Source organism: Crotalus tigris, unplaced genomic scaffold, assembly GCF_016545835.1.
Source record: "Crotalus tigris isolate CLP2741 ecotype Arizona unplaced genomic scaffold, ASM1654583v1 scf7180000024362.2655971311:6658466, whole genome shotgun sequence".
In the NCBI taxonomy this organism is placed as follows: Eukaryota; Metazoa; Chordata; class Lepidosauria; order Squamata; family Viperidae; genus Crotalus; species Crotalus tigris.
Window position 1 is genome coordinate 8,291 of NW_024100530.1, and position 27,993 is coordinate 36,283.

The window sequence follows — 27,993 nt, forward strand, 5'->3', positions numbered from 1 at the left end:
ATGCAGAGAGGCTAAAAAGTCTATGTTTTAAAGTAGGAACTGATTAAATATTCTCTTTTTGCTGCTTAGCACTTTGATTTGTTTTAAAAAATGAAACATAAAAGAAAACTTTGAACAACAGAAGTGAGTCAAGCATCTTTTCTTTTAAAATAATGAATTTGAAAAAAAGGAACAATGAGGGAACTACTTCTAATAAAGGAAGATCATATTTCTCCCATGGGTTCAGCCTGGCCAGTTGATCTCAGGTTGGCATGTTCTGGATCCCTCCAATTATATAATATAACATAAATAATATAAACCCTTGGGACCTCGGAAACATCCATCTGAAATGAGCTCCATGCCCTGAGACTCGGACTCTGATGGCATCCCAGAAAGCCTTAAAGACATGATTACTTTACCAGGCTCTGGGACTAGGGTGCCTGTGGCTCCTATAGCAGTGGTTCTCAACCTTTCTAATGCCGCGACCCCATAATACAGTTCCCCATGTTGTGGTGACCCCCAACCACTTATACATCACCGGGTGCCAGGGGCGTGGCCAAAGAAAAGGGGGAAAAAATGGCGGACTGTACACCTGGCCCTCTGCCACTTTCGCAGCGCAGTAGCGAAGTGTCACGTGTTGGTCCTTACGGACAATGTGGCTGCCAAGGCACATGTGAACCGGCAAGGGGGCACCCGATCTCATGCACTCTTGACTGAGGCACTCCTGCTGGGCTCCTGGGCAGAAGCCAACCTGGCTTCCATGAAGGCTGACCACATTTCAGGGGAGGCAAACACTCAGGCCAACTTCCTGAGCCGGATGACGGTGGATCATTTGGAATGGCGCCTGCATCCGAGGATCTTCAAGGAGATCTGCCACTGCTTTGGATTGCCAGTTCTAGACCTTTTTGCCTCCCTGACAAATGCCCATCTCCAGCAATTCACTCAACCCATAGCGTGGCTACTTCCGTGGTCTGGGCCACTCAGGCATCCATTGAGGACATTTGCAGAGCAGCCACATAGTTTTCACCATCTCCTTTTATAAGGCATTACAAGATCGACAGGTTCCCCTCAGCAGAGGCCTCCTTTGGCAGGAGGGTTCTCCAACAGGTCGTACCTCAAAGTGCCACGCCGGATCGGCCTGCTCCCCTCCCTCAGGACAGTAGGCTTTGGTATGTCCCATTGGTGGATTATCCTTCTCCAGTGCTAGAGAAGAGGCGTTGTCTTACCTGAACACCTTTTCTCAGCACGGAGATGGATAATCCTGCCATGTCTTGCTGTAAGTTATGGCTTTGCCTGTGTCGAGACTGGGACACTCTAGCCCAGGACAGGTGTTGCAACTTTGGCTGACTTGATCTGATTGGGCAGGAACACAGTCTAAACCCATTGGTGGATTATCCATCTTGGTGTTGAGAAAAGGCGCTCAGGTAAGACAACGCCCCTTTTCAAGGCACCAGGGGCAGGACAAGAAGTAATTGGTGGAAGCTTGTTAAAGAGAGATCAACCTAGAAGTAAGAAGAATTTTTGACTGTGAGAACAATTAACAATTAATAGCTTGCTTTCAGGAGTTGGGGATGCTCCATTGCTGAAGGTTTTCAAAAATAGACTTGACAACCATTTGACTGGAATGATTTAAGTCAGGGGTTCACAACCCCTTGGCAGTGGCTCACTCCCGGGCCTTGGCCCGTTCAGAACCAGGCTGTGGAAGTGGTGGATGAGTGTACGTGCATGTTTAGTTCAACTTATATGAGCAGTGGGTGAGCATGTGTGTGCACACAGCTCCATTTGTGTGCCCATTGATCATGCAAATAGAGCTGGGCATGTGCACTCGCCCGCTGTTTACATGTGACCAGTCTCTGTCCCTCTCCCGCCATCTGTAAAGCCAGAAAGGTTTGAGATCGCTGGCATAAGATCTCCTGCCTTGAGCAGGGGTTGGATCTTTCCAGCTCTATGATTCAATGTCCTATGTTCTAAAGATTATTTCCCCAGTTTTCATTTGTCTTTTAAAAAATCTGAGCAGGCTGCTACACTTCCAACACAAAGCATTATTTTTAGCCACTCAGTATTCCAAATTGTAAGATTATGGGATCTGGGAACTTTCTAGTAAATAAAGTTAATGCTGTAGATTGCATTTGGATTTTGAATTTCCTTTTTTAATTAACCAATTTTAACAATCAAATAGAGGACTGCCAAGGGAAATTGTCTGCAGGCACATAGTTGCCCACTGGTACCATATTATCTACCTAAACTTTGGTAGTAATCATCTAGAAAATGGGAGACATGGTACACATGAACATCATTAACATATAAAACACGTGACTTTAATACACAATATCAACCTTTCCTTCCAAAGTAAAACCCTTGCTTTTCTGTTTGCATAGGGCCAATGGATTCCTCTGAGTTGTATTTGTCTGTTGATAAATATGATTTACAATTCTGAAAATGATAATTGTTTAGTAATAAAAATAAACCATAATCATCTTCTCTTCTGCTATTTAAATAATGGCATAATCCTCTTAGTAAAGCTGGACAAAATGACTCATTAAATATGACAGTCAACTGAAATGTGAATGAAACAATGGATGCTCCTGAACAGCAGCTGAGTATTGTATGCCAGATAGCTGAGCCTATCTGCACCCAAACCACCAGGTTTTTTGGCAATAGCATTGATTCTCTGCATCAGAGAACTTCCATTTAAACAAAAAAACTAAATTCCTTTTTGCAACAGAAGCCTTAGGCCACATTTGTTTCTTTATTTTTTATTTTTACTGAGAGATTTGCTGGGAGACTTACTGCTAATTTTTCTCTTCACCATCTGATGCCAGTAGCTTACCATTCAACACGTTGACTATTGAAATCTTTTCAGTGGAATGGTTTCTGCCCCACATAATTTGCTAACCCAACCATTTGATATATAATCTCCCTTTTGCTATTCAGAATATTCTCGCTTGCCAGCCTAATTTGTTTGTGAGATTTATCTTCTTTACTAGCCATAAACCATAACTGACAACAAACTGGAAATTCTACACTCTTTATTGCATGGACAATTATAATGAACAATAGGAATAGAGGTAGTCACTGACGCATGCAACTACAGTTCCTTTATAAGGAGCATTGCTAATGAAATCGCTGTTCATCCTTTAACAATTGATCATATTTGTTAGGATGGCCGGTTGCAGACCTCACTGAAGACTATTATACAGTTCTAATCCTTTTATTTGATCATCTTTGTTGTAGTTAAACCCTTTCTTTGGAATGTTTGTACCTAAAAATATTTTAACACATGCTGCAGATGTTTTTTTAAACAGTGTTTTTTAAACAGGCTAAAACATATAAGGAAAGGTTGCTAGAATTGGGTATGTCTAGTTTAACGAAGAGAAGGACATGATAGCAGTATTCCAATATCTCAGGGGCTGCCATAAAGAAGAGGGAATTAAGCTATTTTCCAAAGCACCTGAAGGCAGGACAAGAAGCAACGGGTGGAAACTAATCAAGGAGAGAAGCAACCTAGAACTAAGGAGAAACTTCCTGACAGTGAGAACAATTAATCAGTAGAACAGCCTGCCTCCAGAAGCAGTAAATGCTCCAACACTGGAAGTTTTTAAGAAGAGACTGGACAGCCATTTGTCCGAAATGGTGTAGGGTTTCCTGCCTGAGCAGGGGGTTGGACTAGATGACCTCCAAGGTCCCTTCCAACTTTACTACTATTACTATTACTAGTTTTGCTACTAACTGCCTATCAGCTACTAAGTGCTCAACCCCAAAGTCCTAGCATAGGAAGTACATTTGATGCTACATGCATTAGCTGTATGTTAATATCCATTACAATATGTCAGAGTTGAATTGCAGCCCAACTAGGGTATTTATTTGATTACTTATAGCCCCCTTTATTATTTTTACAAATAATTCAAGGTGATGAGTATATCCAACATTCTTTCTTTCTCCTATTTTTCCACAACAACAACCTTGTGAAGTGAACTGAGAGAGAATGGCTGGCCCAAGGTCACCCAGCTGGTGTTTATATCTAAGGAGGACTTGAACTCACAGTTTCTTACTTTCTAGCCTGGTGCCTTAACCACTAGAGCAAACTTGGTCTATGTCTTGAATTTTGGCTTGGATTACAAGAAATTGTGGGCATCAATCACAAGGCATATGTAGCTTAACCCTTATATCTTTTGGCAAGTAACCATAGGGACAGTCAAAAGCAAAAACCTTACATATGCTTAAATCTAAAAGAAAGTAGCCTAAAAGAAAATGGGGATAAGTCAAACAACAAGGTACAACTAGTCACAATAGTCTCTAGAAAAAGACAGAGATAGCTTTGAACAAAAGAGGAACAAATCCATTTAGGGAAGATGGAAGCCCTTGTTCTATTTTATGCTAAGAAATTAAGCACAAGTAAAGCCATAGAGTTGTGCTAAATGAACCAGGAACAGGATCACATGGATTGTCTCATAAGTGGAGGTAAAAACATGGTCTTATTAATCAGAAAGTAGATCATACCTTAGATCTCCAAGACCAGGGATTTCCAACTACTCCATTTTGAATGAAGGAATTATACACAAAATGTTTTGAATTCAAAGGATCTTGAGTTTGAAATGTCTTGTCTGGGTTCCAAACAGCTGTCTGAAGTGTGAAATTGGCTGTTTTGAGCTTGAGAATCTTCCAAATTGATCAAGACAGCCTGCTTCACATGTGAAATGATGCATTTCAATTTTGAGACAGGTCATTCTGAATATGAAATGTTTTGCAAATCTCTAAAAGCATGAAATGGCAAATGGATCCATAGATAGGATTAATCACAATTTATGATAAATATGTAAATTCACACTAACAAAGAAATTACGTTTGCTAAGTAGCTCAAACATTTCAGGAATTAAGAAAATGTCTTTATTTTGGGGTTATGCCCAAACAATTAATTTATTCTTACATGAAAATTGCTATTGCAGAAGTATCCATAGCATATACATGAAAACAATATTTTCATATTTCTCTTAATGCTTTCCTTTTGTCTTGCAGAAATACAAGGAATATGAAAAGGAGGTTACAATTGAAGAAATTGATGGCCTTCAACTTGTGAAGAAACTAGCCAAGAACATGGAAGAGATGTTTCATAAAAAAGCTGAAGCTGTCCGGGTAGGTAGGGAGTAGTGCTGAGACAAAACCCTTCCTTATATTTCTCAGAAATCTTCACCTACAAAAAAGTGAAGATTCCTTTTTGAAAGTGGCATGGAATTATTTTGCATTTGCAGGGGTAATGGGATGAATTTTATTGTTCAGAAGGGTAGCCGTATATATTGAATAAATAAAAATGTGTTCAGTTCTTTCAGCGGCTTTCTGCTAGTTAGATGTTCCACAAAGCATGGACAGTCAGCAGTCAAGATGACCTGGTATCACATCACATTGTTTTTAAGACACTCCAGGGAATATCTAGTAGAAAGTTATGGAAAGGACCTCACAATTCACTGAGTGTAACACAGGATTTTGTTTTTCATGTTTTAAAAAAGCAAGACTTGTGTTAAACTCTGAGCCACCTTGCAGACTATCACAGTGAAGCAGAAAATACAATGAAAATTTCTCAGATTTTTTTCCCAATTTTTTAAAGGATAATTTCTCATGTTCCCCTACTCCATTTATGAATGAACATAAATGGGCTCACTGCAATTTAGTTTAGGGTAGCCCTGTATGAATGTAGAAAAAGTTAGTTGATTTATATATATATATATGGATTTATGTTTTGCTAAAGCAGAAATGTTGCTTTTTTATAGTGTATATCCCCTTTACTCTATACATTTTAAATTCTTTCTCTACACATCAATATTGGAGGTCATTTGCTTGCCTTCAGAAGTTGTAAGTGCTTCATCACTGGAGGTTTTTAAGAAAAGACTGGACATCTATCTGAAATGGTATAGGGTCTCCTGCTTGAGCAGGGGGTTGGACTAGAAGACCTCCAAGGTCCCTTCCAGCTCTATTCTAATTGATTGATATTTAGAAGACTTTGAATAGACTTTATTCAGTAACAAAAGTTCTTGCGTCTGTTGTCTTCTGTAAATGGTACATACTTATAATGTCCATAACCTTCAGCTCAGTCATCTGTTACCAGCAGTTCTTGCAAAACAAAAACAAAAAAAAATCAGAGACTAAGACTTGGTGTCAGAATTTACCTGCTCAGAGAAGTGTATGAATTATTTTGAAAGCTATGTCAACAATAATAGGTACATGGTTTTTGAGTATTGCTATTTCTTTTTTTCATGTCTTGATAATAGCATTTCTTTATGTATTAGTTATTGTGAATGTTTTAAAGACCATTGTAAGATTTATCTTACAATTGAAATAGGAAATAAAAGGCAAAAGATTAAGTGGTATAATAAATAGGTCTCTCTTTGTGTTGTAATTATGTGAGAGAACAGGAAAAACTGCAAAAATATGTTTGATATAGAATTTAACTTTGCCTTTTATTTTAAGAAAAAACAAGCTTTTAAACTTGGCAGTTGTAAAATTATATAACCCCTGCTGAAATCTCTAAAACAAGAGCAAATGTTTGATAGACCTGCAGTGGTTTACACTTTACAGAATTCAGTTTCCTTCTTTCATAAGAAGCAAAATGAGAATAGGGGGCATAGAAATAAAAAAAAATAGAATAAAGACAAAATGTAAGCATTCTTATTTATTTTTGATTAAAATATGTGCTGTCTTTGGAAATAATTTTTTTCTGCCCATTTTTGTAACTAATATGCAACTCATTTTGTGTGAAATATGACAGCACTTAATTTGGAATTCCTGTTCTCTTTCGGTTTTTCTGTTTTTTGAATTAGAGGATACATTCACAGACATGTTTAAAAGTGGTATACTTTGGCATACAGTACATCTATTTTCTTGTGAAATGGGTACAGCTATTTTGCTACTTTCATTTTGGACTAGTAGCATGGAGATACTGAGCAAATAAAACATTTTTCCATCACTCCTTCTACCCTCCAAATTAACCCTTCCTTCCTCCCTCCCTCCCTGATAAATTGAAAGACAAAAAAGAACAAGTATAAAAAATTGGGAAAAGGGGCACATAACTCAGCAAATAGCCCGAGCCTCCAAAGATAAAGTCAGGAAAACTAAGGCTCAAAACTAAGAGTTGCAACAATAGTAAAATAACAAAAAATAGCTTCTTTCAATATGTGAAAAAACAAGAAAAAGCCAAGTAAATGATTGGTCTTTTAATGGGAGAAAATGGCAAGAAGGTGATGAGAAACAGGGAAAAAGAACTGCTTAACTTGCTTTTTGCATCTATCTTTACACAAAAGGAGAAAAACATCCCTAGTAAGACCACACCTGGAATACTGCAGCCAATTTTGGTCACCATATCACAAAAAAGATGTTGAGAGTTTGGAAAAAAATCAGAGAAGAGCAACTAAGATGATCAAAGGCCTGGAGACTAAAACATACAAAGAACGGCTGTAGGACTTGGGTTAGTTTAGTCTAAAGAAAAGAAGAAATAGGGGTGACATGATAGCAGTATCCCAGTATCTGAGGGATGCCACAAGGAAGAGGGGGTCACTTTGTTCACCTGAGGGCAGGACGAGAAACAATGGTTGGGAACTGATGAAAGAGAGAAGCAACCTGTAATTAAGGAGAAACTTCCTGACAGTGAGGACATCAACCAGTGGAACAGCTTGCCTCCAGAAATCGTGGGTGCTCCATCACTGGAGATTTTTAAGAAGAGATTAGACAATCACTTGTCTGAGATGATATAGGTTCTCCTACTTGAGCAGAGGGTTAGACTAGAAGACCTTCAAGATCCATTGCAATTCTTTTATTCTGTTATTCCTTCCTAGATCAGGGATGGAAAACCAGAAAATTCCTGAATAAATAAAAGACTGATTGCAGCATTGGATGGATTTATTTAATCACAATGTCTCACAGTTTCATAGTACAGATTTTTAAAATTGCAAATAGTAGGATATTGACAGAGTTTATAGCGTTTAGGTCTTTTCAAAAGGGATGGGTATATTTTGAATCCTATTTATAGTGTAACTGCAGAATTACTGAACATTAAGAGCAATTGGCTATGTTTGTTCCATGCTGTTTATTTGATGATCGACATTAATGGTTATATGGTTCTATGGAAGTCTGGTGAGATTCTGGAATTGCAGCAGAAGGCTTTCTGCTGCGTTTCTAGGTCACTGCACTGTATCATAATGTAGTGTAAAGATAGTAGCCAGAATTAGTCAACAGCCATGAGTTAACCGCAATCTGTTTTATAACATTGGAGGAAGAACAAGCCTGGATTCACTTCCTGGTTTAAAAAAGATTGTGCCTTATTAGTTGCAAAGTCTCGGTGACAAATCGAGTGTTCCTAATTTTTTTTATTTTCAAATGTTTTGTTTGTAGTCACCAACCTGAAGGTCTCAAAATTTATCTTCACTGATCTGCTGTGCTAAAGTTCTCAAAATTATCTGGTGTACTGTAGAAATCTTACTTTTGGTTGAGAAATTAAAGGCAATATAAAGATTTCCTTCTATGATAATCTAATCTAAACCCTTGCATTTGCATAATTCAGCTTTGACACAATTTTGCCAGTCATTCTGTAAGCAAACCATTTAATTCAGTGGTTCTCAACCTTTCTAATGCCGCGACCCCATAATACAGTTCCCCATGTTGTGGTGACCCCCCAACCACTTATACATCTCCGGGTGCCAGAGGCATGGCCAAAGAAAAGGGGAAAAAAATGACGGACAGCCTTGTTTGGCGACCCCCGTGAAATGGTCGTTCGACCCCAAATGGGGTCCCGACCCACAGGTTGAGAACCACTGATTTAATTATTGTTTATATATCCAGAGGCTATATTGGAATGACATCAAATTCAGCAATGCTTTGTTGTCCAGTCATTTTTAGACCCTTGTTATCTGGTCAGTGAAAGGGCTTGTATTTTGCAAATGGAGAATGTTCACTCTGCTATAATGATTTATCAGGCAAGAAGAGAAATAGTATTGTTGCTTCATTACATTACTTGTATAACACTACTTAAGAGAAATAAATGAACTAAATTCAAGAGGATTTGTAAAGATTATTTGTTAAGTGAAATACAATTAATTTCATAGTTAAAAATTACTGGATTCACTTATTTTGAAACATAATATCTTTTACTCTTACTTACCCAGCAGAATGTTAAAAAGAAATTATGGAAAGAGCCCAGGACTCTATCAGCAGAGTAACTCCTGGAAAATAGAACAGAAGGGGACTGTATTTGGCATGTGGATATAGCTGTCAAAATAAAGATAAAGTTGAAAGTGGTGTAGATTAGGGCATAGAAGAAAGAAATCTGGAAAAGAATGATCTAATAATTATGGAAGAGAAATTGGCAAGTATTACAATATATATAAATTTAATAAATAAATAAAGTATTGCTGGCTTTTCCGATCTAAGCTTCCTCGATCCTCTTGTTCTTCCAATTCAGCCAGTGCAGCCCACTCTGTATTTCCCAATACACACATACAAACAAGGAATTGTGACATGAGTGGAAAGTGAAGCACTACAGAGAAATAGGACATTGCAAATTCACCGGCCCCTTTTCCCTGTCTGCCTATCAGAAGGGATTATGGACCTGTTTTTTGCTCAGGCATTGAGTCTGACAAGGGTATGAACTGTTGAATCAGTTTTTTCCCCTCAGTACTTTATATGTTTATATGTCTTTGTTTTCTTTTGATGTTTTATTAAAAGTGGTTTTATTGTATGTCTCTGATCTTTAATGATACTGTATATGCCACACTGAATCCAGTGCTGAGTGGGCAGTGATATTAATGAATTTATTGATTAATTAGATAAAAAAACCTTGTTACACAGATAAAGACATACATTTGTTGGTTGAAAGGAATAATGAAAACCATGCTTTGCTTGCTATACCTACCTTGTTTGAATAACTGTTTACTGCTGCTAATGTATGCTGTTTGCTTAAATTAAACTTATAATGCTAAAAAAAGGGAAATTATTTTCTGGAGAATAAAAGGGAAATCTTCCTTCCTTCCTTCCTTCCTTCCTTCCTTCCTTCCTTCCTTCCTTCCTTCCTTCCTTCCTTCCTTCCTTCCTTCCTTCCTTCCTTCCTTAGATATATGGAAAATATAGAAAGATTTTCCCTCCTTTATTAGTCCCTCCTTCTATTTCTTGCCCCTTCTCCTGGTTACCTGGTGTTCACTGCAAAATTGATTCCCATTATAGGTGTACTGTGAAAAGTAATTGCTGTTATACAGTAATTCAATTTCACCACATTCACACATCAGTAACCTAGCAGGCTTTATCAAGAGAAAACAGGGACATTTGAGGGTTTTATCATGAAATTGCACATGTAGAGGCTCATTTTTGGAAAGAGCAGAATATCATCATTTGCATTTCATGAATATGGCCAATGTGAATAAATATTTCTCTTTAAAGGTGGGTTTTCCCTCTTTTTCTGCTACAGCATTGACTGCTACAAGGTATTATTAGAAAGATATTGTTTAGGCTTGTCAAATGTCAGCTGTGCTGTTATGCATGCATGTGAAAAGTGTATTGGTATGTCATATAAGTTTTATCTTGCTCCTCACAAATGAATATAAATTCATTCCCAAGGGAAGCCACTGTTTAAAAATCTGAATGGCATACACAATGCCATGCTGGTTTTGGTGACTTAGCAATGAGAATTGTAGAAGTATCTCTAGTGTCTCATCCCACTGGGAATGGACCATCCCACCCATGCTGGCAGAGGAGGCATACTGCGGGCCCCGTCAGCCCAATATGTATGCCTCTTGAAAAATGACCTGGATGACTGAGAATCTTCATAGACACTTAGCTAGAGTTACCCATATTCTTTATACCAAGTTCATAGATTACTATAATATACTGTACAAAACGGTCCATTTCACAATAATTAAAAAACTTTAAAACAATACAGTAACCCAGGAACAAAAAAAATAGGAGTCACTTATAACATACAGGGTAAGGACTATATAGCCATTATGTAGGACAGATAGACAGAAGACTTGCAGAGTGCATCCATGAACACCTACTAGCAATCAGAAAACATGATGAAAACTCACAACACATGGAAGATTCAACAATAGTTTCATCAGGAATACTATGAACATCCTAGACTAAACTAAGTACAAAAATGCTAGGAAATTCCTGAAGACCAGGCATACAGACATATCAGCCATCAACAGGCACAAAGAGATAAACCACATTTACACACCATTCAAAAGAGGCAATAAAAATAGAAAGAAACAACAAAAAAAGAGAACACATCCCCTCCTGCAACCAACATCCAGATAAGCAGAGAATTAACACCAAACAACCAAGAATTTTTAAAGTAACCAAAGCAATTCTCTTGCACAAGTGTAATTAAGATAATTTATTCTGAGTCATTTTCACATACTTCCCCACTTCCCAGGAGCCAAGAATTTTTTCTTTTGTTATTGTTTCCTGTTATTGTCCTATTTTGTTTCTCTAATTGTCTTAATTGTCTGGTTTCTCAAAAATTCATCAAGACCAAGTAAGCCTTGTTCCATCCATTAGCCATCCAAGGACTCATGTTCTGGGGTGGTGTTTTGCCAATTCACAATGATGAAGTACTGAAGTTTTGGATAATTTTTGACAAGCCAGTCACAGTGGTCATTTGTGCTCAAAACTTGGTTGTTTGGGTTACAGTCAGTTGCTTGAAAGGCTGGTAATGGTTGCAGGTATGAAAAGGGAGACATAAGGTCAGATCAAGTGCTGTCTATCAGTGAGATGTGATATGGGGGAGAGAGCTAGGCCACTGACAGCACTGAAGAATGTCACTGGCAATTCATCAACCATTCTGCTAGTTGCAGAGATTTGCTTTTGTTTTCAAATCTTAGGAGCCATGCCTTTTATTTTAAAATGTAAATGCAAGGGATGGCTGCCCAAAACATTGGGTGCCCTGAAACTGAACAGACAAATTGTTGGCCAACTCCAAGCTTTGCCTTACCTAAAGACTTTAGGCTTTGAATATCAATTGCGAGGTTTGAAGTTGGTGAAATTAGAACCCCTGATTCTCCCACCACAGATAGACGTTTTGTTAAAAAAAAAAAAAAGGATTGGATGGCAGTGACCGTCACAGTTGGGAAGGGAGTAAGTAAAAGTCTTATTTCTAAAGGATGAGAAGAAGAGCCTCAAGACTATTAATACTGGGCTGGCTGGCTGGATGGGGCAGATTTTTATTGGGCTATATATGGATGTGTAGAACTTTGCATGTACGGTTTCCTTGCAGGGAAACCACTTATCTAACCACCTTGTCTCTGTTTCAGAATGCAGAGCTGAGATAGACTTTTATACCATGCCTGCACAGGTGGACTCTCCTGTCCCCGTCTCATCTGACAGTGAGAGTAAACTCTCACTCCCTTCATTGTAGTAATGTCATCTCATGGTATGCACAAGGCATGCCTTCTCTTTTTATACTTTTTTATACTATATGCTCCCTCAATAACCCTAAACCAAATTTTTTTAAAAAAATTATTGACTATAAGCGAGTTCATTTTTGGCTACTTTCTGAAGATTCAGCTATGCATTCTCTATCTGCTGTTTGAATCCTATCATTTGCTAGATACGCAGGGTATCATGGGGAAAACACACTTGGCAAAAATATCAAGGGTAATATTAGATAAAGCCAGAGGTCTAATTTCCTGATTCCACTATCCAGATGCATCATAATGCAGGGCATAAATCCATTAGCACTTTCTTACTCATCTTGTTCCAGAGCATTGGCTAATGACAGGACTATTACTTGAGATAATTGAAATAATATTTAATTAGGAGAATCTGTATGCATTCATATGTCATATTCCTATTTAAAGCCAAACAACAGAGCCTATCATAATTAAGTTTTGTAGCCAATTCCACAGGTTAACTCTGTGTTGGGTGAAGAGGTATCTCATATTGTTCCCAAATTCACATCATTTGGCATTACGGGATGACCAAAGTTTCTGAATTTTTAAAAAGATGTTAGTTTTAATAGCATGCATAATTTCATATGCTTCTAATAAAATAAAATGCCCCCAAATATTTTACTCTTGATAAATAATATAATTTCCTTATTTTTTTTGTTCATCTGTTTTTTGCACAGCTCTTCATTATCCTTCATTATCCTTTTTGAGGGTGCAGATGATATGAATTTTGCGTAGTATTCTAAGTAGAGTTTCATCATAGAGCCAGTTTGGGCTCGAAACCAGGAGACTGTGAGCTAACCACCACATTGTAAGAACACAAGCAAGTGGTCAGATGAAAAGACACGAACTCATTGGTAGCTTCACATTGCAATGAACAAGGACACTCATTTAACTTTGCAGCTACTAAGATCGTTGGCCATGCAGGTACAAAGACAGCCAGGGAAATGATCGTAGCCTGGAAAATGTGCCCCTTGTCAGTTAACTGGAGTGCTGATTTACCAGCAGCTTATCAAATACTTAGGAGATGAGGGCTTGGCAGCACAAGGAAATGACAGCCAATCGCCAACCATCAACACACCAATCAGCCAATAGGAAGGCACCACATAAACACGACTCACAGAATAGCCCAAAGCATGTGTTCCAGTAGAGAGAAATTCCCTAAAAATGGACTCCATCATGAGTCCAAAAGCGCAGAAGAGTAAATGTCTGGTCCCAGTGACTGACCCACATTTGATTTCGCAATATTGTGTGTCTTCACCACCTTGAGTTATTTATAAAAATAATAAAGGCGGGATATAAATAAAAAATAAAAAATAATTTAACCACAATTCTTGATTCTTTGTTTAGTAATCCTAGACAAGGCATATTACTTTCAATGGCTAGACCAGAAACTGCATTTTTTGAGAAGTTAGGATAAATTTTCCCTCATGCCATTTATTTTAGAGTGGGTTGGCATTTTTTAATTTCATGGTCTTCTTGGAGTTTTCCACCCAATTATGGGAAGTGTGATGGCTCAGTGGTTCAGATGCTGGGCTTGTCAGCTGGAAAGCCAACAGCCCAGGTTTGCATAGTATTCTAAGTAGTGTTGTGTCTTCGCCTAGCTCCTGCCCACCTAGCAGTTCGGAAGCATGCAAATGCAAGTAGATAAATAGTCACCATTTCAGTGGGGAGGAAACAGTGCTCTGTGATATCATGCTGGGCACATGACCACACAAATATCTTCAAAGAGCTCTGGCTCAACAGCCCTGAAACTAAGATGAGCACCCCCTCCTATAATCAGCAATGACTAATAGAAAAAAAATCCCCAGGAACATTTCTTTCTTTTTCCTTTCAGTCACGCTAATTTGATATCATTAAACTTGATCTTATTGAATTCGTTTTTTGGGACCTCTTCATAGGGGAATTTTAAGCTCCATCATTCTGAATAATTTGTTTGAGAATTATCTTGTATACATTTTTACAAAGCATGGCTCTAGGATAAAGTTGTCTGCTGATCATCTAGTTGTCAGAATATCCGATGTCGTCCGTAGCGCGAAGGCAAAGAAGACCGGCACACACTGACACCCAACAAGCACTTTATTATGCAGGTGAGACAAAGTCAGCACTGGTGTTAGTTACCTCCCACCGCCATATATTGGCGTGCTCCACCCTTTGGGTCCGCCCCCGGTTCCAAACCACCATCCGCTTCAAATGAATAAATGCTCCACCCTTTCCCTGTGCTTTCCCTTTCCCCGACGGAACTCCGCCCCCACCCCCCGTTGTCCGTGCGCCCGAACTGCGCGTCAGTTGCCCGCCGCCAATCTTACCCTGCCTACTGTCCCGGTTGCGAAAGGATAACCCCCCACCCCCCTTTGCTGGGTCCGGCCGCCGGAGTGCAGTCCTTTCGGCCCCAGATGGCCCGTCCATCGCCCTCCCTTCCGTAAAGCGCAGCTGGCATTCATGGTCCTCCGACCCCGTCGGTGACTGGCTTCCCTTAGGCTTCGCTGGCGTCTGTGGCGCAGCCCGCGGAGATGTCTGCTCAGTTGACGTTCGGCTGGTGCAGTCATGGGGCGTGGTGGGGCAATGCTCAGCTGTTTCCCGGGTTGGTAGGTCGTTATCCGTGCTCCCCCGTCCCCGTTCGTATGGCAAGCCTTTAGGGGCTTGACATGCGGCCCCCTTTACCACGTGTCCCCCTGGAAAAGAAAGGGAAGGGGTTGAATGTACCATGTTACATCTGTCTCGCCCTGGCTTCCCCGGGCACTTACGGTGAAACGTTCGGATTAGGTTAGGTGCGTTTATATCCTCCTCTCCCACCCAGGTTGCGTCCGACAACGGGTATCCTTTCCATCGAAGGAGGTATTGGGTCTTACCATAGCGCCTACGTGAGTCTAAGACTTCCTGCACTTCATAATGGGACCCCGAGACCGGCCCGGTTGCTCTGTCAGCGTAGGGACTTTTATGTGCAGGTTTGAGCAGGCTACTATGGAACACGGGATGAACTTTGCCTAGAGAGGCAGGTAGCCGTAATTGAACCGTCACCGGGTTGACTACTTTGAGGATCTGGAAGGGACCCACATATTTCGGCCCCAGTTTTTTGCATGGCACCTGCAAGCGTAAATACTTGGTGGCTAAATATACCCAGTCTCCCACCTGGAACGGTTTGTGCTCTGCTCGTCTTTTGTCGGCTTGGAGTTTGGCAGCGGCCTCGGCCTTTCTCCGTGCTTCCTTCACCCGGTCCCACAACCCTGTGATCTGGGCGTACCATGTTTGAGGGGTCTGGCCGCTAGCTACCTCTGGTGACAGGTTGGGAATGGGGTTAAACTCCATCCCATATACTATCTTAACGGGGTATATCCCGTACTGTTGTGGACAGTGTTATTATACGCCACTTCAGCAAACGGCAAGAGGTCCACCCAGTCCGTTTGCTGAAATGACACATAACTCCGGAGGTATCTTTCCACCATGGCATTTGCCCTTTCTGCCGCCCCGTTGGTGCTCAGATGATACGCTGAACTCAACGCCTGTGAGGACCCTAGCGTACGAACGAACTCCCTCCAGAATCTCGCGGTGAATTGCACCCCTCTATCCGACACACTTCTTCTGGGTATGCCATGGAGTCGGTAAACGTGTTGAATAAACAACCGTGACAACCGCCGCGCTGATGGCAGGCCCTTGCATGGGATAAAATGCGCCTGTTTGGAAAAGAGATCTATCACGGTCCATATCACGTTGTAGCCCCGGTTGCCAGGCAGGTCTACAATAAAATCCATGGCGATCTCTTCCCACGGCCGGGATGGATCAGCCACTGGTTGTAACAACCCTATGGGTTTCCCTACTCGGGGTTTGGCACTGGCGCATACGTGGCATCCTCTGACATACCGTTCCACATCTACCTTCAGTTTGGGCCACCAGAATTGTCGTCGTAATAGATGTAGGGTCTTTATAAACCCAAAATGGCCCGCTTGTTTTGCGTCATGGCATTGTTGGAGTACGGCTAAGCGTAGCTTCTCGGGCACATATATCTTACCGCCTTTCCATGCCACACCGTCCCGAGTTGTCAAGCACCCTGAATGCTTATTCGCCCATGTATCCGTCGGCAGGGCAGCTCTAATAGCCGCTAGGTACTTACTGAGACCTGTGACTTACAGTCTTAGCGGTATCATGCCGCGGAGGCGGCACTAGTGCTTGTATGACCTCCTCCCGCTTGCTATGGTACTGCGGCATCCGCGACAATGCGTCGGCCAGAAAGTTTTTTCCTCCCGGCACATACCTCAGTGTGAACCGAAACCGGTTGAAATATTGGGCCCACCGGACATGTTTGGGGGCTAAGCGCCTCGGGGTCTGTAGCGCCTCTAAATTCTTGTGGTCTGTCCACACCTCAAACGGCTGCTTGGCCCCTTCTAACAAATGCCTCCATGTCGCTAGAGCCCAGCGAATCGCGAAGGCCTCCTTCTCCCAGACGGTCCAGCTACGCTCGGCCGTCGTGAACTTCCGCGAGGTATAGGCACATGGCTGCAATGCTCCCCCACTGTTCTTCTGCAACAGCACTGCCCCCACTGCCACATCACTTGCGTCCACCTGTACTACGAATGGAGCACTCTGGTCTGGGTGGCGCAATACGGGCTCTTTGGCAAATAACGTTTTCAGCGTCTCAAATGCCTTTTGGCAACTCATAGTCCACTCTATTCGTTGGCTCGGGCGAGGTCTCATCGCCAGGTGTCTTGTCCGTAGCAGTTCCGTGAGGGGATGCACCACGGTGGCAAATAACGGAATGAACTGGCGATAAAAATTCGCGAATCCGAGAAAACTTTGCAGTTGGCGTCTCGTCTGGGGCGCTTGCCATTCCTGTACTGCTTGCACCTTGCTCGGGTCCATTTCTACCCCGCTCCCCGATATACGGTAGCCCAGGTAATCTAATCGCTCCCGGTGGAACTCGCACTTAGACAACTTTACATAAAGCTGTGCCTCCAATAACTTCCGTAGCACCTGCCTCACCAGACTGACATGCTCCTCCCTTGTTGCGGTGTATATTAGAATATCATCTAGGTACACGAGTACCCCGCGGTATAGGTGTTCATGCAATACCTGATTGATCAACTGCATGAACACCGCCGGGGCCCCCCGTAACCCGAACGGCATGACGCGAAACTGGAAGCTACCCAACGGACAGTTAAATGCCGTTTTCCACTCGTCGCCAGCCTTGATTCGTACTCTATAGTAAGCCTCCCGTAAGTCCAATTTGGTAAATATACGTCCCGTTCCCAGGTGCGCTAACAAATCCTTCATTAGGGGGAGGGGGTATACATGCTCAACACATACTGCATTTAACCCTCGGAAATCAACACATAAGCGCAACGACCCATCCTTTTTTTCCTTGAACAGTACGGGGGCCGCTATTCGTGACCTAGCAGGCTGGATGAACCCCCGCGCCAAATTCTGGTCAATATATCTACGGAGTTCCTGCACCTCTGGTGATGTCATAGCGTACATCCTTGGTTTCGGGAGTTTAACTCCCGGCAATAACTCTATGGCGCAATCCGTTGACCGGTGAGGGGGCAGGTGATTACACTCCTCCTCGCTGAAGACCATTGCTAAATCCCTGTATTCCTCAGGGTATGTTACTTCCCCCTCCCCCTCCTGGAGTTGCGCCGTCACCTCCGGAACCTCAGGAAACTGGCCTCCATTACTGCCAGTCTCTGGCATTGGGCCCCTCCCCAGACGCACCTTACGGTACCCTCCCTCCCACCAGATGGTTGGGGTCCATTTGTCCAGCCAGGACAACCCTAATATGACAGTCTCCGTCAAAGTGGGCACCACAATGAATCGCAAGACCTCCCAATGATCTCCTAGGTCCATGCGTACCCGTTCCGTCACGTGGGTTGCTGGGACTCCTCCCAACAGGGACCCATCCACCTGTTCGAACCGTATTGGTTGCGGTAATGGATGTATCCGGAACCCACTATCCACCGCTACCTTCCTACTCATCAGACACCGCGTGCACCCCGTATCGATCAAGGCTTGACACTCCTTCTGCACCCCTGTTACCGGACTCGTGAGAACTATAGGGAGGATAAATGGATTAATAGGGTCACTCACCATTGGATCGGCCAATACAGGGGTAGGCAACCCAAAACACTTAAAGAGCCACTTGGACCCGTTTCCCACCAAAAACAAAACACTGGGAGCCGCAAAACCATTTTGATATCTAAAATGAAGATAACACTGCATATATCCTTTTTTACCTTTATTATAGGTGTGTGTGTGTGTGTTTGTGTGTGTGTGTTTGTGTGTGTGTGTGTATGTGTGTATATATATGTATATGTATATGTATGTATGTATATATATATACATACACACACACACACAGAGAGATAAAAAAGGATATATGCAGTGTTATCTTCATTTTAGATGTCAAAAGGGTCTCTCTCTCCCTCCCTCTCTATCTGCCCTTGATCTGCCACTCCTCTTCCCCCGCTCTCTTTCTTTCTCTCTCTCTCTTTCCTCTCTCTCTCTCTCTTCTCTCTCTTTCTCTCTCTCTCTCTTTCTCCCCCCCTCTCCTATCTGCTGCTCACCTGACAAGCTTCAGGCTGTTGTCCAACAAGATCAGGGGTAAGCAACCTCGTCTCTTTTATGACTCATGGACTTCAACTCCCAGAATTCCTGAGTCAGCCTAGCTGGGCTAGCTAGCTCTCTCCTGCCCTTCCTGCTTCCTGCAGAGATGCAGCAAAGGGAAGAGCTCCGCCCAGTAAGCTTTTCAGCTCCTCGGAGAACACTGTGAGTGCACTCTCTTTTTTTTATACACACACACACACACACACACACACACACACACACAGAGAGAGAGAGAGAGAGAAGCAGGGAAGCGCAATTCCTCTCTCTGTCTCTGTCTCTCTCTCTGCAAAGGCAGAGGAGGCTGGGAGCCGCATGGGAAGGCTCAAAGAGCCGCATGCGGCTCCGGAGCCGCAGGTTGCCGACCTGTGGGCCAATACGTCGTCAGGGTTGTCCTCCTCGTCTCCCAGCTGGTACCGTGCCATAACCGTAGACTCCGCCATGACCGGAGACCCCTTGTTCGCCCCTGGGGTTGGCTGTTGAATAGTCGCCCTCGAACTTTCCGTCGTCTTCTTTACGGGCGTGGCTCTACCAATTGTTGCGCCCTTACGGGGGCTGGGTGCTGGGCAGTCGGCTGCTCGATGGCCCGGTTGGTCGCAGCGGAAACATCGGAAGCCGCCTTCTTTTGACGCTCCGGGTGGTTTTGGCGTTATCCGCTGTTGGTCCTGGCTTCCCTCACGAGGCTTCTCTCCGAGACGCCGCGGCCGCGGGACGTCCCCAATCCCTCGATATACAGCCTTAAGGCCTGCCTCGAGTTCGACCACCACCCTAAACCAGTCTCTCAATCTGTTGGCCACACCCCGGTACACGCAGGCTTGCCGTAGGTCATAGTCTAGGCCTGCTCTGAATTGGTGTACCAACATCCGCTCCGGCCATGAAGACTGCAATCGGCCGGCTAACTTCCGGAACTCTCGTACGTATTCGACGACCGGGCGGTTCCCCTGGTGAAGCGCCAGCAGGTCTGCCTCGGCCCTCTGCGCCCGGGTGGGATCCTCAAACCTCCCATGCAGCGCGTCCAAGAACAGCCCCGCATTCCCCAACTCTCGGGCATGGTCGCTGTACAGGTCGGCTGCCCATGCAGCCGCCTCCCCGCGTAAGGCGGCGGTAATGGCGCCGACCATAGCCCACTGGGATACATACAGCTGTGCAAACTGGTCCAGATGACTTATGGCCTGGCCTAAGAACATTGCCAGGTGGTCGGGGTTCCCATCAAAGGTGACCGGGATAGGAGGAACCCCCCATGGATAGCCTGGCCCCCACGGCCCCTGGGGTTGGCCTGGCCCAAGGTTCGGATACCCGGCCGTGAAGCCCTGCTGCTCCACACCCCCTGGCCTCGCTGAACCTTTTGCCCCGTGCCGGGGCCCGTCCGGCTGAGCTGAGTGCGCCTGGCCCGGTAGCCTGCTTGAAGGGAGACCCAGAGTTCCCAACCCACCCGTGGGAGTAGGCAGCCGCAGCCGCGGACTACTCAGGCGGAACCTAGATGAGGGGGTGCGGCCCGCAGCATCCCCTTCCGATCGCCACACATCGGCGGCGCCCCTGTAGCTTGCTTCGCCAAACCGATGGCGCAATATATCCATGGTCTCTTGGCCCGGGGCCGTAGAGTAGCTCCAGTCTTCATCATCCTCCATGGTGGCGCGTCTCTCCCTCCACCCCGAAAGACTGGGCTTCGGCTTCGGCGTTATTAACTGTTCAATTTGCAATCCCGTTACTGCCGGGCTTTGCCACCACTCCTCCTGTGGCTTAGCGGCCCCTACCTCCCCCACGTCGAGTCCTGGGACCGCAGACAGTAGCAGTTTGGGCCGCACCGCTGGCTGGGCTGGTGCCGCCTCCGCCGCTGGGACCGCGTCCGCAGCCCCGTCGGTCGCCACCTCTCCCTCGGCCAGGGCGGGGCCCTGCGTTCCCTCTGCCATACCTGAGCCTGCACGTGGGAGCAGGAGGCTGGGGAAACGTTAGAAGAGTGTGGAGTGCTGACTTTTTGTCAGAATATCCGATGTCGTCCGTAGCGCGAAGGCAAAGAAGACCGGCACACACTGACACCCAACAAGCACTTTATTATGCAGGTGAGACAAAGTCAGCACTGGTGTTAGTTACCTCCCACCGCCATATATTGGCGTGCTCCACCCTTTGGGTCCGCCCCCGGTTCCAAACCACCATCCGCTTCAAATGAATAAATGCTCCACCCTTTCCCTGTGCTTTCCCTTTCCCCGACGGAACTCCGCCCCCACCCCCCGTTGTCCGTGCGCCCGAACTGCGCGTCAGTTGCCCGCCGCCAATCTTACCCTGCCTACTGTCCCGGTTGCGAAAGGATAACCCCCCACCCCCCTTTGCTGGGTCCGGCCGCCGGAGTGCAGTCCTTTCGGCCCCAGATGGCCCGTCCATCGCCCTCCCTTCCGTAAAGCGCAGCTGGCATTCATGGTCCTCCGACCCCGTCGGTGACTGGCTTCCCTTAGGCTTCGCTGGCGTCTGTGGCGCAGCCCGCGGAGATGTCTGCTCAGTTGACGTTCGGCTGGTGCAGTCATGGGGCGTGGTGGAGCAATGCTCAGCTGTTTCCCGGGTTGGTAGGTCGTTATCCGTGCTCCCCCGTCCCCGTTCGTATGGCAAGCCTTTAGGGGCTTGACACTAGTATTTGGATTATCTTTTCTTACTTTTTACAGTCTTAAGTCTATTCCAGTTTTCCCATGGCTGCTAAGCCAACATTAAATAAAATCATATATGAGTTAATACACAATGAAGCATTTAAAATGTCTTCTGTTTCCTTTCTCTCCATTCACAGCCAGTCTATAGGATACATTCACCAGCCTATGGGAAATTTTGACATATGTTTGGCACATTTTGGCACATGCTACCAGAGTACAAAATAAATGCGTGAACTTATATGTCTGTTGTTAGCAAGCTGGCATACTAAAAAACTTCATGTAATTTAGATAATTTTTAGGCTTCTATAACCAAAGCAGTAGTTAATCTGTACATGCCAGTCTTGTAAAATTTGTATTCCAGATCCCTTTTTTTGTCCTTCAGAGACAGTGATATTAACATGCAAAAGAATTTTTTTTTTTTTTTACTAAAGGCTTGTAAATGGGTTGTGGGAGGAATGAAATTATAGTGAATCAAGTAAGATTCACTATAAATAGATTCAACTGACAGAATAAAGACATAAAAAAGATGTCTATAATTGTATTAATTATCAGTAACAAATGAAACAGTTTCAGCCATATTTTTATTCAGTATTTCAGCTGCAAGTTTTGTGGATTCCTTGTTTTATGATTTTTGTTGAACAAATATGTGTAGAAATACATTTGTCTGATCCTACAGAAGCTAAGAACACCTTTGTGCTTATTTAGACAATTTCATCAAATTGGTATTGTTAAACTATCATGTATTGCTACTTCCAAATGTTTGCTTTTAATTAGATATAGATAAATAATTTATTATGGTTGAGCAGCAGTGTCCGTGGTATTGCCACATGCTCTACATGGAACTGTCTTTAAAAACTATCTGGAAGCGTCATTTGGTACAGAATACAGGAGCTTGGATGCTTGCCAGCAGTTACCTTTGGGAGCATCTGACACCCATTTTACAAGTTTGCATTGGTGGTCTAATAACTTTTGGGATCAGTTGACTGTCTAGGGTTGACCTATGAAGTTCTTTTTTCTGTCCCAGGTTATTTATAGTAGCATATCTACTATTGAAGTCAGCCCAGCAGTTATGAATGTGTTGAAAAGAAGCAGCTGTTTCTTCCTCACTTTGGGCTGATGTTCACAAGTGTTTTTGGTGACAATGGCCTCCCACTTGAGGTTAGAACTGCTCCTACCTTGGCCGGAGCATTCTAGAAGATGTTGAAGAACAAGCTTTTCGAGAGAACATTTGAATCGTGATAGTTCTTCGACAGTTATTACATTCTTTGTGTGTTTTAGGCTTGTCTTTGGTTGTGCTTATTGGCTTTTTATGTTGGAGTACTATTAACATTTGCAAGGCGTTGAGAGTTTATTAGATTGTAATGGGGTAGAAGTCTAATATTAAATAAGTAGATAATGGACGGATAAATCTTGTTTTAGGTCTCTTTCTTGGATGCTTTTTATCAAGTGGCATCCATTCTATGACTGCCTTAGTCCACCTGCCATCAGTCCTTCTTGCTATGTGACCAACTCATTTCCATTTCAATTTTTTTACTCTCTTGATCAGCAAGTATTGCAGGCCCACTTGGCAAAAGAAAGCTCAGGACCATATTGGTTGGAAGCATGCAGAAGAGGCCTTCATCCTGCAGTGGACAGACAATGGCTAGAATGATGGGCTGGATAAATAAGTAATGAAAGCACCTTTGTAATGACACAATACTTCTTTTGTTATCTTTCCAAAAGCTTCTAATCCTGCAGATGCATGTGGCTCAACTCCAGTGTGCACCTTCAGTGTGCACACACAAAAGAATCACCTGTCTATAACAGATCTATTGTCCGGGTGTGTAAGTGACCAGAAATGCTGGAATCTCTACAATTGCTAGGTGGTTTGGAAGACCAAGTGCTTCAGTCTTATATTTGTAGAGTTTTTTGCTGAAAGCTTAGATCTGGACTGAAAGGCATGAGCATGACTGGAAAATCAAAAGTGAATTCAACAGTGTGGAGGTACTTCCCACATATAATTTACTGCAGTACATTCTACTTGGGTGCATTCTATATTCATAGAGGGCTTAGAGCAGGGATCTTCAAACTTGGCCCTTTTATGACTTGTGGACTTCAACTCCCAGAATTCTGGGAGTTGAAGTCCACAGGTCATAAAAGGGCCAGGTTTGAAGACCCCTGGCTTAGAGGGTGCTCCAAATTGAGTGTGTGTGTGTGTGTGTGTGTGTGTGTGTGTGTGTGTGTGTGTTTGTTTATATTTAATCTTTCTAAATCTCAAAAAGTGTGAATGTATGATTATGTCTGGAATGTTATGAAGGCAGACTTGCTGAAAGGTTGTCCAAAGGGGGTGCTGGTATTGGAGCAAAGGATACAGATTTTGGCATGGTAGAGTGAATTAAACATATATGGGCAACCAGTCCCAGCACTCCTCAAATTCTAAACACTCCCCAGAGCAGCTTCTCACACAAAGTCACATCTGGAATTTTGTTTCATGTTTGCACATAGTGGATTACAGCACTAATAAAAATTCAGTTTGGAATGAAATAACTTTTCAGCCAGTCGCTTTTAAGAACAAATATTAAAAATGTCTACATGTTTACGTATCAAAAGTGATTCCAGGAATGAGTTTGGGGCATATTGTTCTTTAGAAAAAAATCACAAGTATTGTTATATATCATGACACATGACAAAGTTATTAATAATACATCACTATGTTGTAAGAACTGTGTAATGCTGAAGCATGCCATTTGACATATGAAGGGCTTGTCTGAAATAGGACAGGTAGATTAAAAGAAAATCTGAACTGTTCTACCATATGGCAGAAAACAAGCGTGTTCAATATGTCTGATAAAATTAAAGACAAAGACTTCCTTGAATCATGTTTCACTCCTGATAACCATATAAACATATCTGAGAAGTTTTCTATTGTGTAAAAATTAATCAATGTAGCTTATCTTAGAGAGCAAACAGTATTTCCCCATATCATTAATCATGATGGTTGTTATTGTTGCTATGGCCTTAAAATTTGCTGCATGTATACTAGGCTTTTTTTTCTGAGTGCTAAATAAATCTTGTATTTATTCCACTGTTTTTTTTTAAAAATGTACTTGTGTTTTTTGTAAGACTGTGGTAACCTATTGCTATTTCTTGCATTGCTTGATCTGCTCTCTTTAATTAAGAATATTGGAGGTTTTTAAGAAGAGATTGGAAAACCAGTTGTCTGAAATGGTATAGGGTTTCCTGCTTGAGCAGGGGGTTGAACTAGAAGACCTCCAAGGTCCCTTCCAATGCTGTTATTCTGTTATTCTTTCTGAATATGTGTCCACTTAGGATGTGGCTATAAGCCCATAGCAATGTATGACATTAAGTATTTGTTGGCATTTGGATACCACACCTGTAAGTCTACTAGCTTCCTGGTTGTTGTTTCCCTATATTGCATTGTTAAATGGGAAAAAGCACTGATGTATCTTCTCCAAAGTAGATGTGTAAACATATTGGCTTGGTTGCTCAACAGCAAAATACTGGTGAAACAGGGACAGCAGTACCTACATTTTCTGCGTCACATGAGAAATGTACATCTTTCTTCTCCTGTCGTTACCACTTTCTATAGAGGGACGATCAAGACCATCCTGCCATGGCATTACAGTCTGGTTTGGAAGTATCACTGCTTCAGACAGGAAGGCAGTGCAGAGAATGGTGAGGATGGCAGAAAAGATAATTGGCACTTCTCTCCCTTCCATCCAAGACATAGCATATAAGTGCAGGATTGTCTGGGACACAACACATCCTCTTCATGATGTGTTTTCCTTGTTACCTTCTGGAAGGAGGCTTATGTATCTGAAGCAGAACATCCAGATTCAGTCACAGTTTTGTTCCATACAGTATCAACTTTGTGAATTCTCAAGCTTTCTCCTTCCGCTATGTATTCGAGATAGAAAGTGATTAATATTTACAGTATATGTAAGGGTATATATATATGTGTTATGTATGTGTACACTTTTGAGAGCAGACAACAGAATTTCATTTTAATGCCAGTGTGCCACAGTAAAAAATGACAATAAAGGTTATCTTATTATTTCTTAACATATTGGTAATATAGTGTTCTTCCCCCACTTTTAAAGGACAATAAATGTGTTCTACAACAGCCTACTCAATAGTGCTGCATTGAAGGTGGATATCTCAGCTGCACATTTTATTATATCAGTGGGGCTTATTAGAATATCTCTGCAACATGGAGATAAGATAGATTTTTCTTTTTGTTATCAGAGATTTGCATCTGTCAGCCCCTCCCTGGGGAATTTGCTTTTTGTATGGTAATAATGTGTTATTGGCTGATATTGAGTAAGCTTGCATATGAATTGTTCTTGGTGCAAGTTAATTAAGGTCTATTAAGGGATATTAAGCACAAGGAAAGAATAATGAGTAATGTTTAACAGCTTTCTTTGCATGGTATCTGTTATAACAGAAATAAAACTTTAGTATGAAGAATATTTTCCTTATGTTTCCTAGGCTAAGAAATAGTGTAATGTTGTGAGCCACCCCTAAAAAACCCTACTAGGTATAAGTTTTCTGTCAATTTTAAGAAACCAAAATGAACTTTTTTCTGTTAGATTATGCTGTGATGCTTCTGCTTATCTTCCTTTGGCTCAGAAAATTCCTGGCAAGAGATAACCAGTATTTGGATGGAAATACTTCAAAAAACCAACATTCCAGCTTCCTATGTGTGATAATAGTATAGTTGCATGCAACCAAATTCTTTTAAAACTCCACAGAAGAGCAGCTGTTAAATTCCATCTGGATATGATTTGCCTACTGCTCTAAAGATGAAGGAATGGGAAGAATTGCTATCCAGTACATTATGCACTCAGAAGAAGGGGATATGGGAACATATTTCTGAGTGTTTATATTATACGTGCAGTCATATAATAGGAATGTATATAAATTCTTGAATTATTGCTTTGATTATTGTTGTGAACTCCAATGACAGGAAGAAATCTTAGAATAAGTATTTGAAATGAGAGATGGTATTAAAGGCAGAGTTTTGGATGGTGATGGCACCTTAGCTAGACATTGATCTTTACATTGAGTTAAGTATTGAGGAAGACTCTTGAAGACTCTAGAAAAGCGCAGTTAATTAATTATATACTATAACACTTTCTGTCTGGCTCCAGGAATGGGAGAAAAGACAGCAGCACATTTGGTGCCTCTGCTTTTTATTTAGCACATTTCCTGTAAATAATCAAACAATAAACAGCCTGACTAGTTCAGTAAAGCAGTTTTGTCTACTAAATTCTTTGCAACAGTGAACTTTGCTAAGCTATTAATAGAAATCAACTTTTCAGTTTTTTTTTTTCTAATTCTACTTTTGGTAATTGGAGTAGGGAAGGGAAATATATTTTGAAAGCACATTATAAATATTTTCTTTCTCCTGAGAACTAGTTAAATGAATTGGCTTATTTAAAGTAACAGCCTACTGAGAGCAATAAGGCAACAAATGATTTTAAATGAGTTTGGATATGCATCTTTTAAAAATTAATTGCTCCAAAGAGAGCAAACTGCTAAATAGCATTAGGTTTGCAAAATGTTTCACTCAGTTCAATATATGAATTATATTTATTTGAAGCATTTGTCAGTTAAAAAACAACCAAAATTTAGGAGTATCCAATGCAGGTACTGTGCCATAAACATGCAGAGATAAAACAAGGTACAGTGTGCTAGATATTTTTTGGACACTGGGATGATCAAACGGGAAATCAAGTTAGTCTTGAATGGTGGCTTTTGGGAATAGAGGGGGTGATTCTCTCTGAAGTGTTTTAAGTTCTGTGACATCAACTGTAGAATTAACAAATTTCCCAGCACAACCCTTCCATAACCTATATCTATTTCTTTAGCCTGGTCAAACTCCTCTCAGAGTCCACTCCATGTGCTCCATTTTGTTGTGGAATGGGACAACTTGCCATTCGCTGCAGCCAATTCGCCATGGCCAACTCACCACAGCCAACTTCTTGCGGGACAACTTGCCATGGCCAGCTCAACTGCAGGACAATTTAACAATTCAATTTAATTATTTAAAATAAATAAAAAATATTTTAATTTTTGTCATTCATATTTCATTTTGTCCCTCCTTTTGTATCCTTTCTTTAATAATTCTATTCCACCATTTCTTTCATATCAATGTAATTCTTGTCCCACAATGAGTTGTCCCTCGGTGAATTGGCTGCAGAAAGTTGGCTATGGCAAATTGGCCATGGTAAGTTGGCTGTGGTGAGTTGGCCATGGCAAATTGGCTGCAACAAATTGTCATAGACCCCCCGCCACAGCACAGCCCTTCCATAACCTATATCTATTTCTTTAGCCTGGTCCAAAGTTCCCCAACCTTTTGAGCA

The 27,993-nt window shown here is 42.3% G+C and overlaps 1 protein-coding gene across 1 annotated transcript in view; it reads left to right on the plus strand.

Annotated features, from left to right (window-relative positions):
- The first annotated feature begins 555 nt into the window (after positions 1 to 555).
- Positions 556 to 27,993, plus strand: part of LOC120301001 (voltage-dependent calcium channel subunit alpha-2/delta-3) — a 405,499-nt gene continuing 378,061 nt past the window's right edge. Inside the window, exons 1-2 of the mRNA XM_039327628.1 lie at positions 556 to 660; positions 4,996 to 5,112. Of these exons, the coding sequence (XP_039183562.1) occupies positions 556 to 660; positions 4,996 to 5,112 (222 nt within the window). The remainder of the gene's footprint in view (positions 661 to 4,995; positions 5,113 to 27,993) is intronic.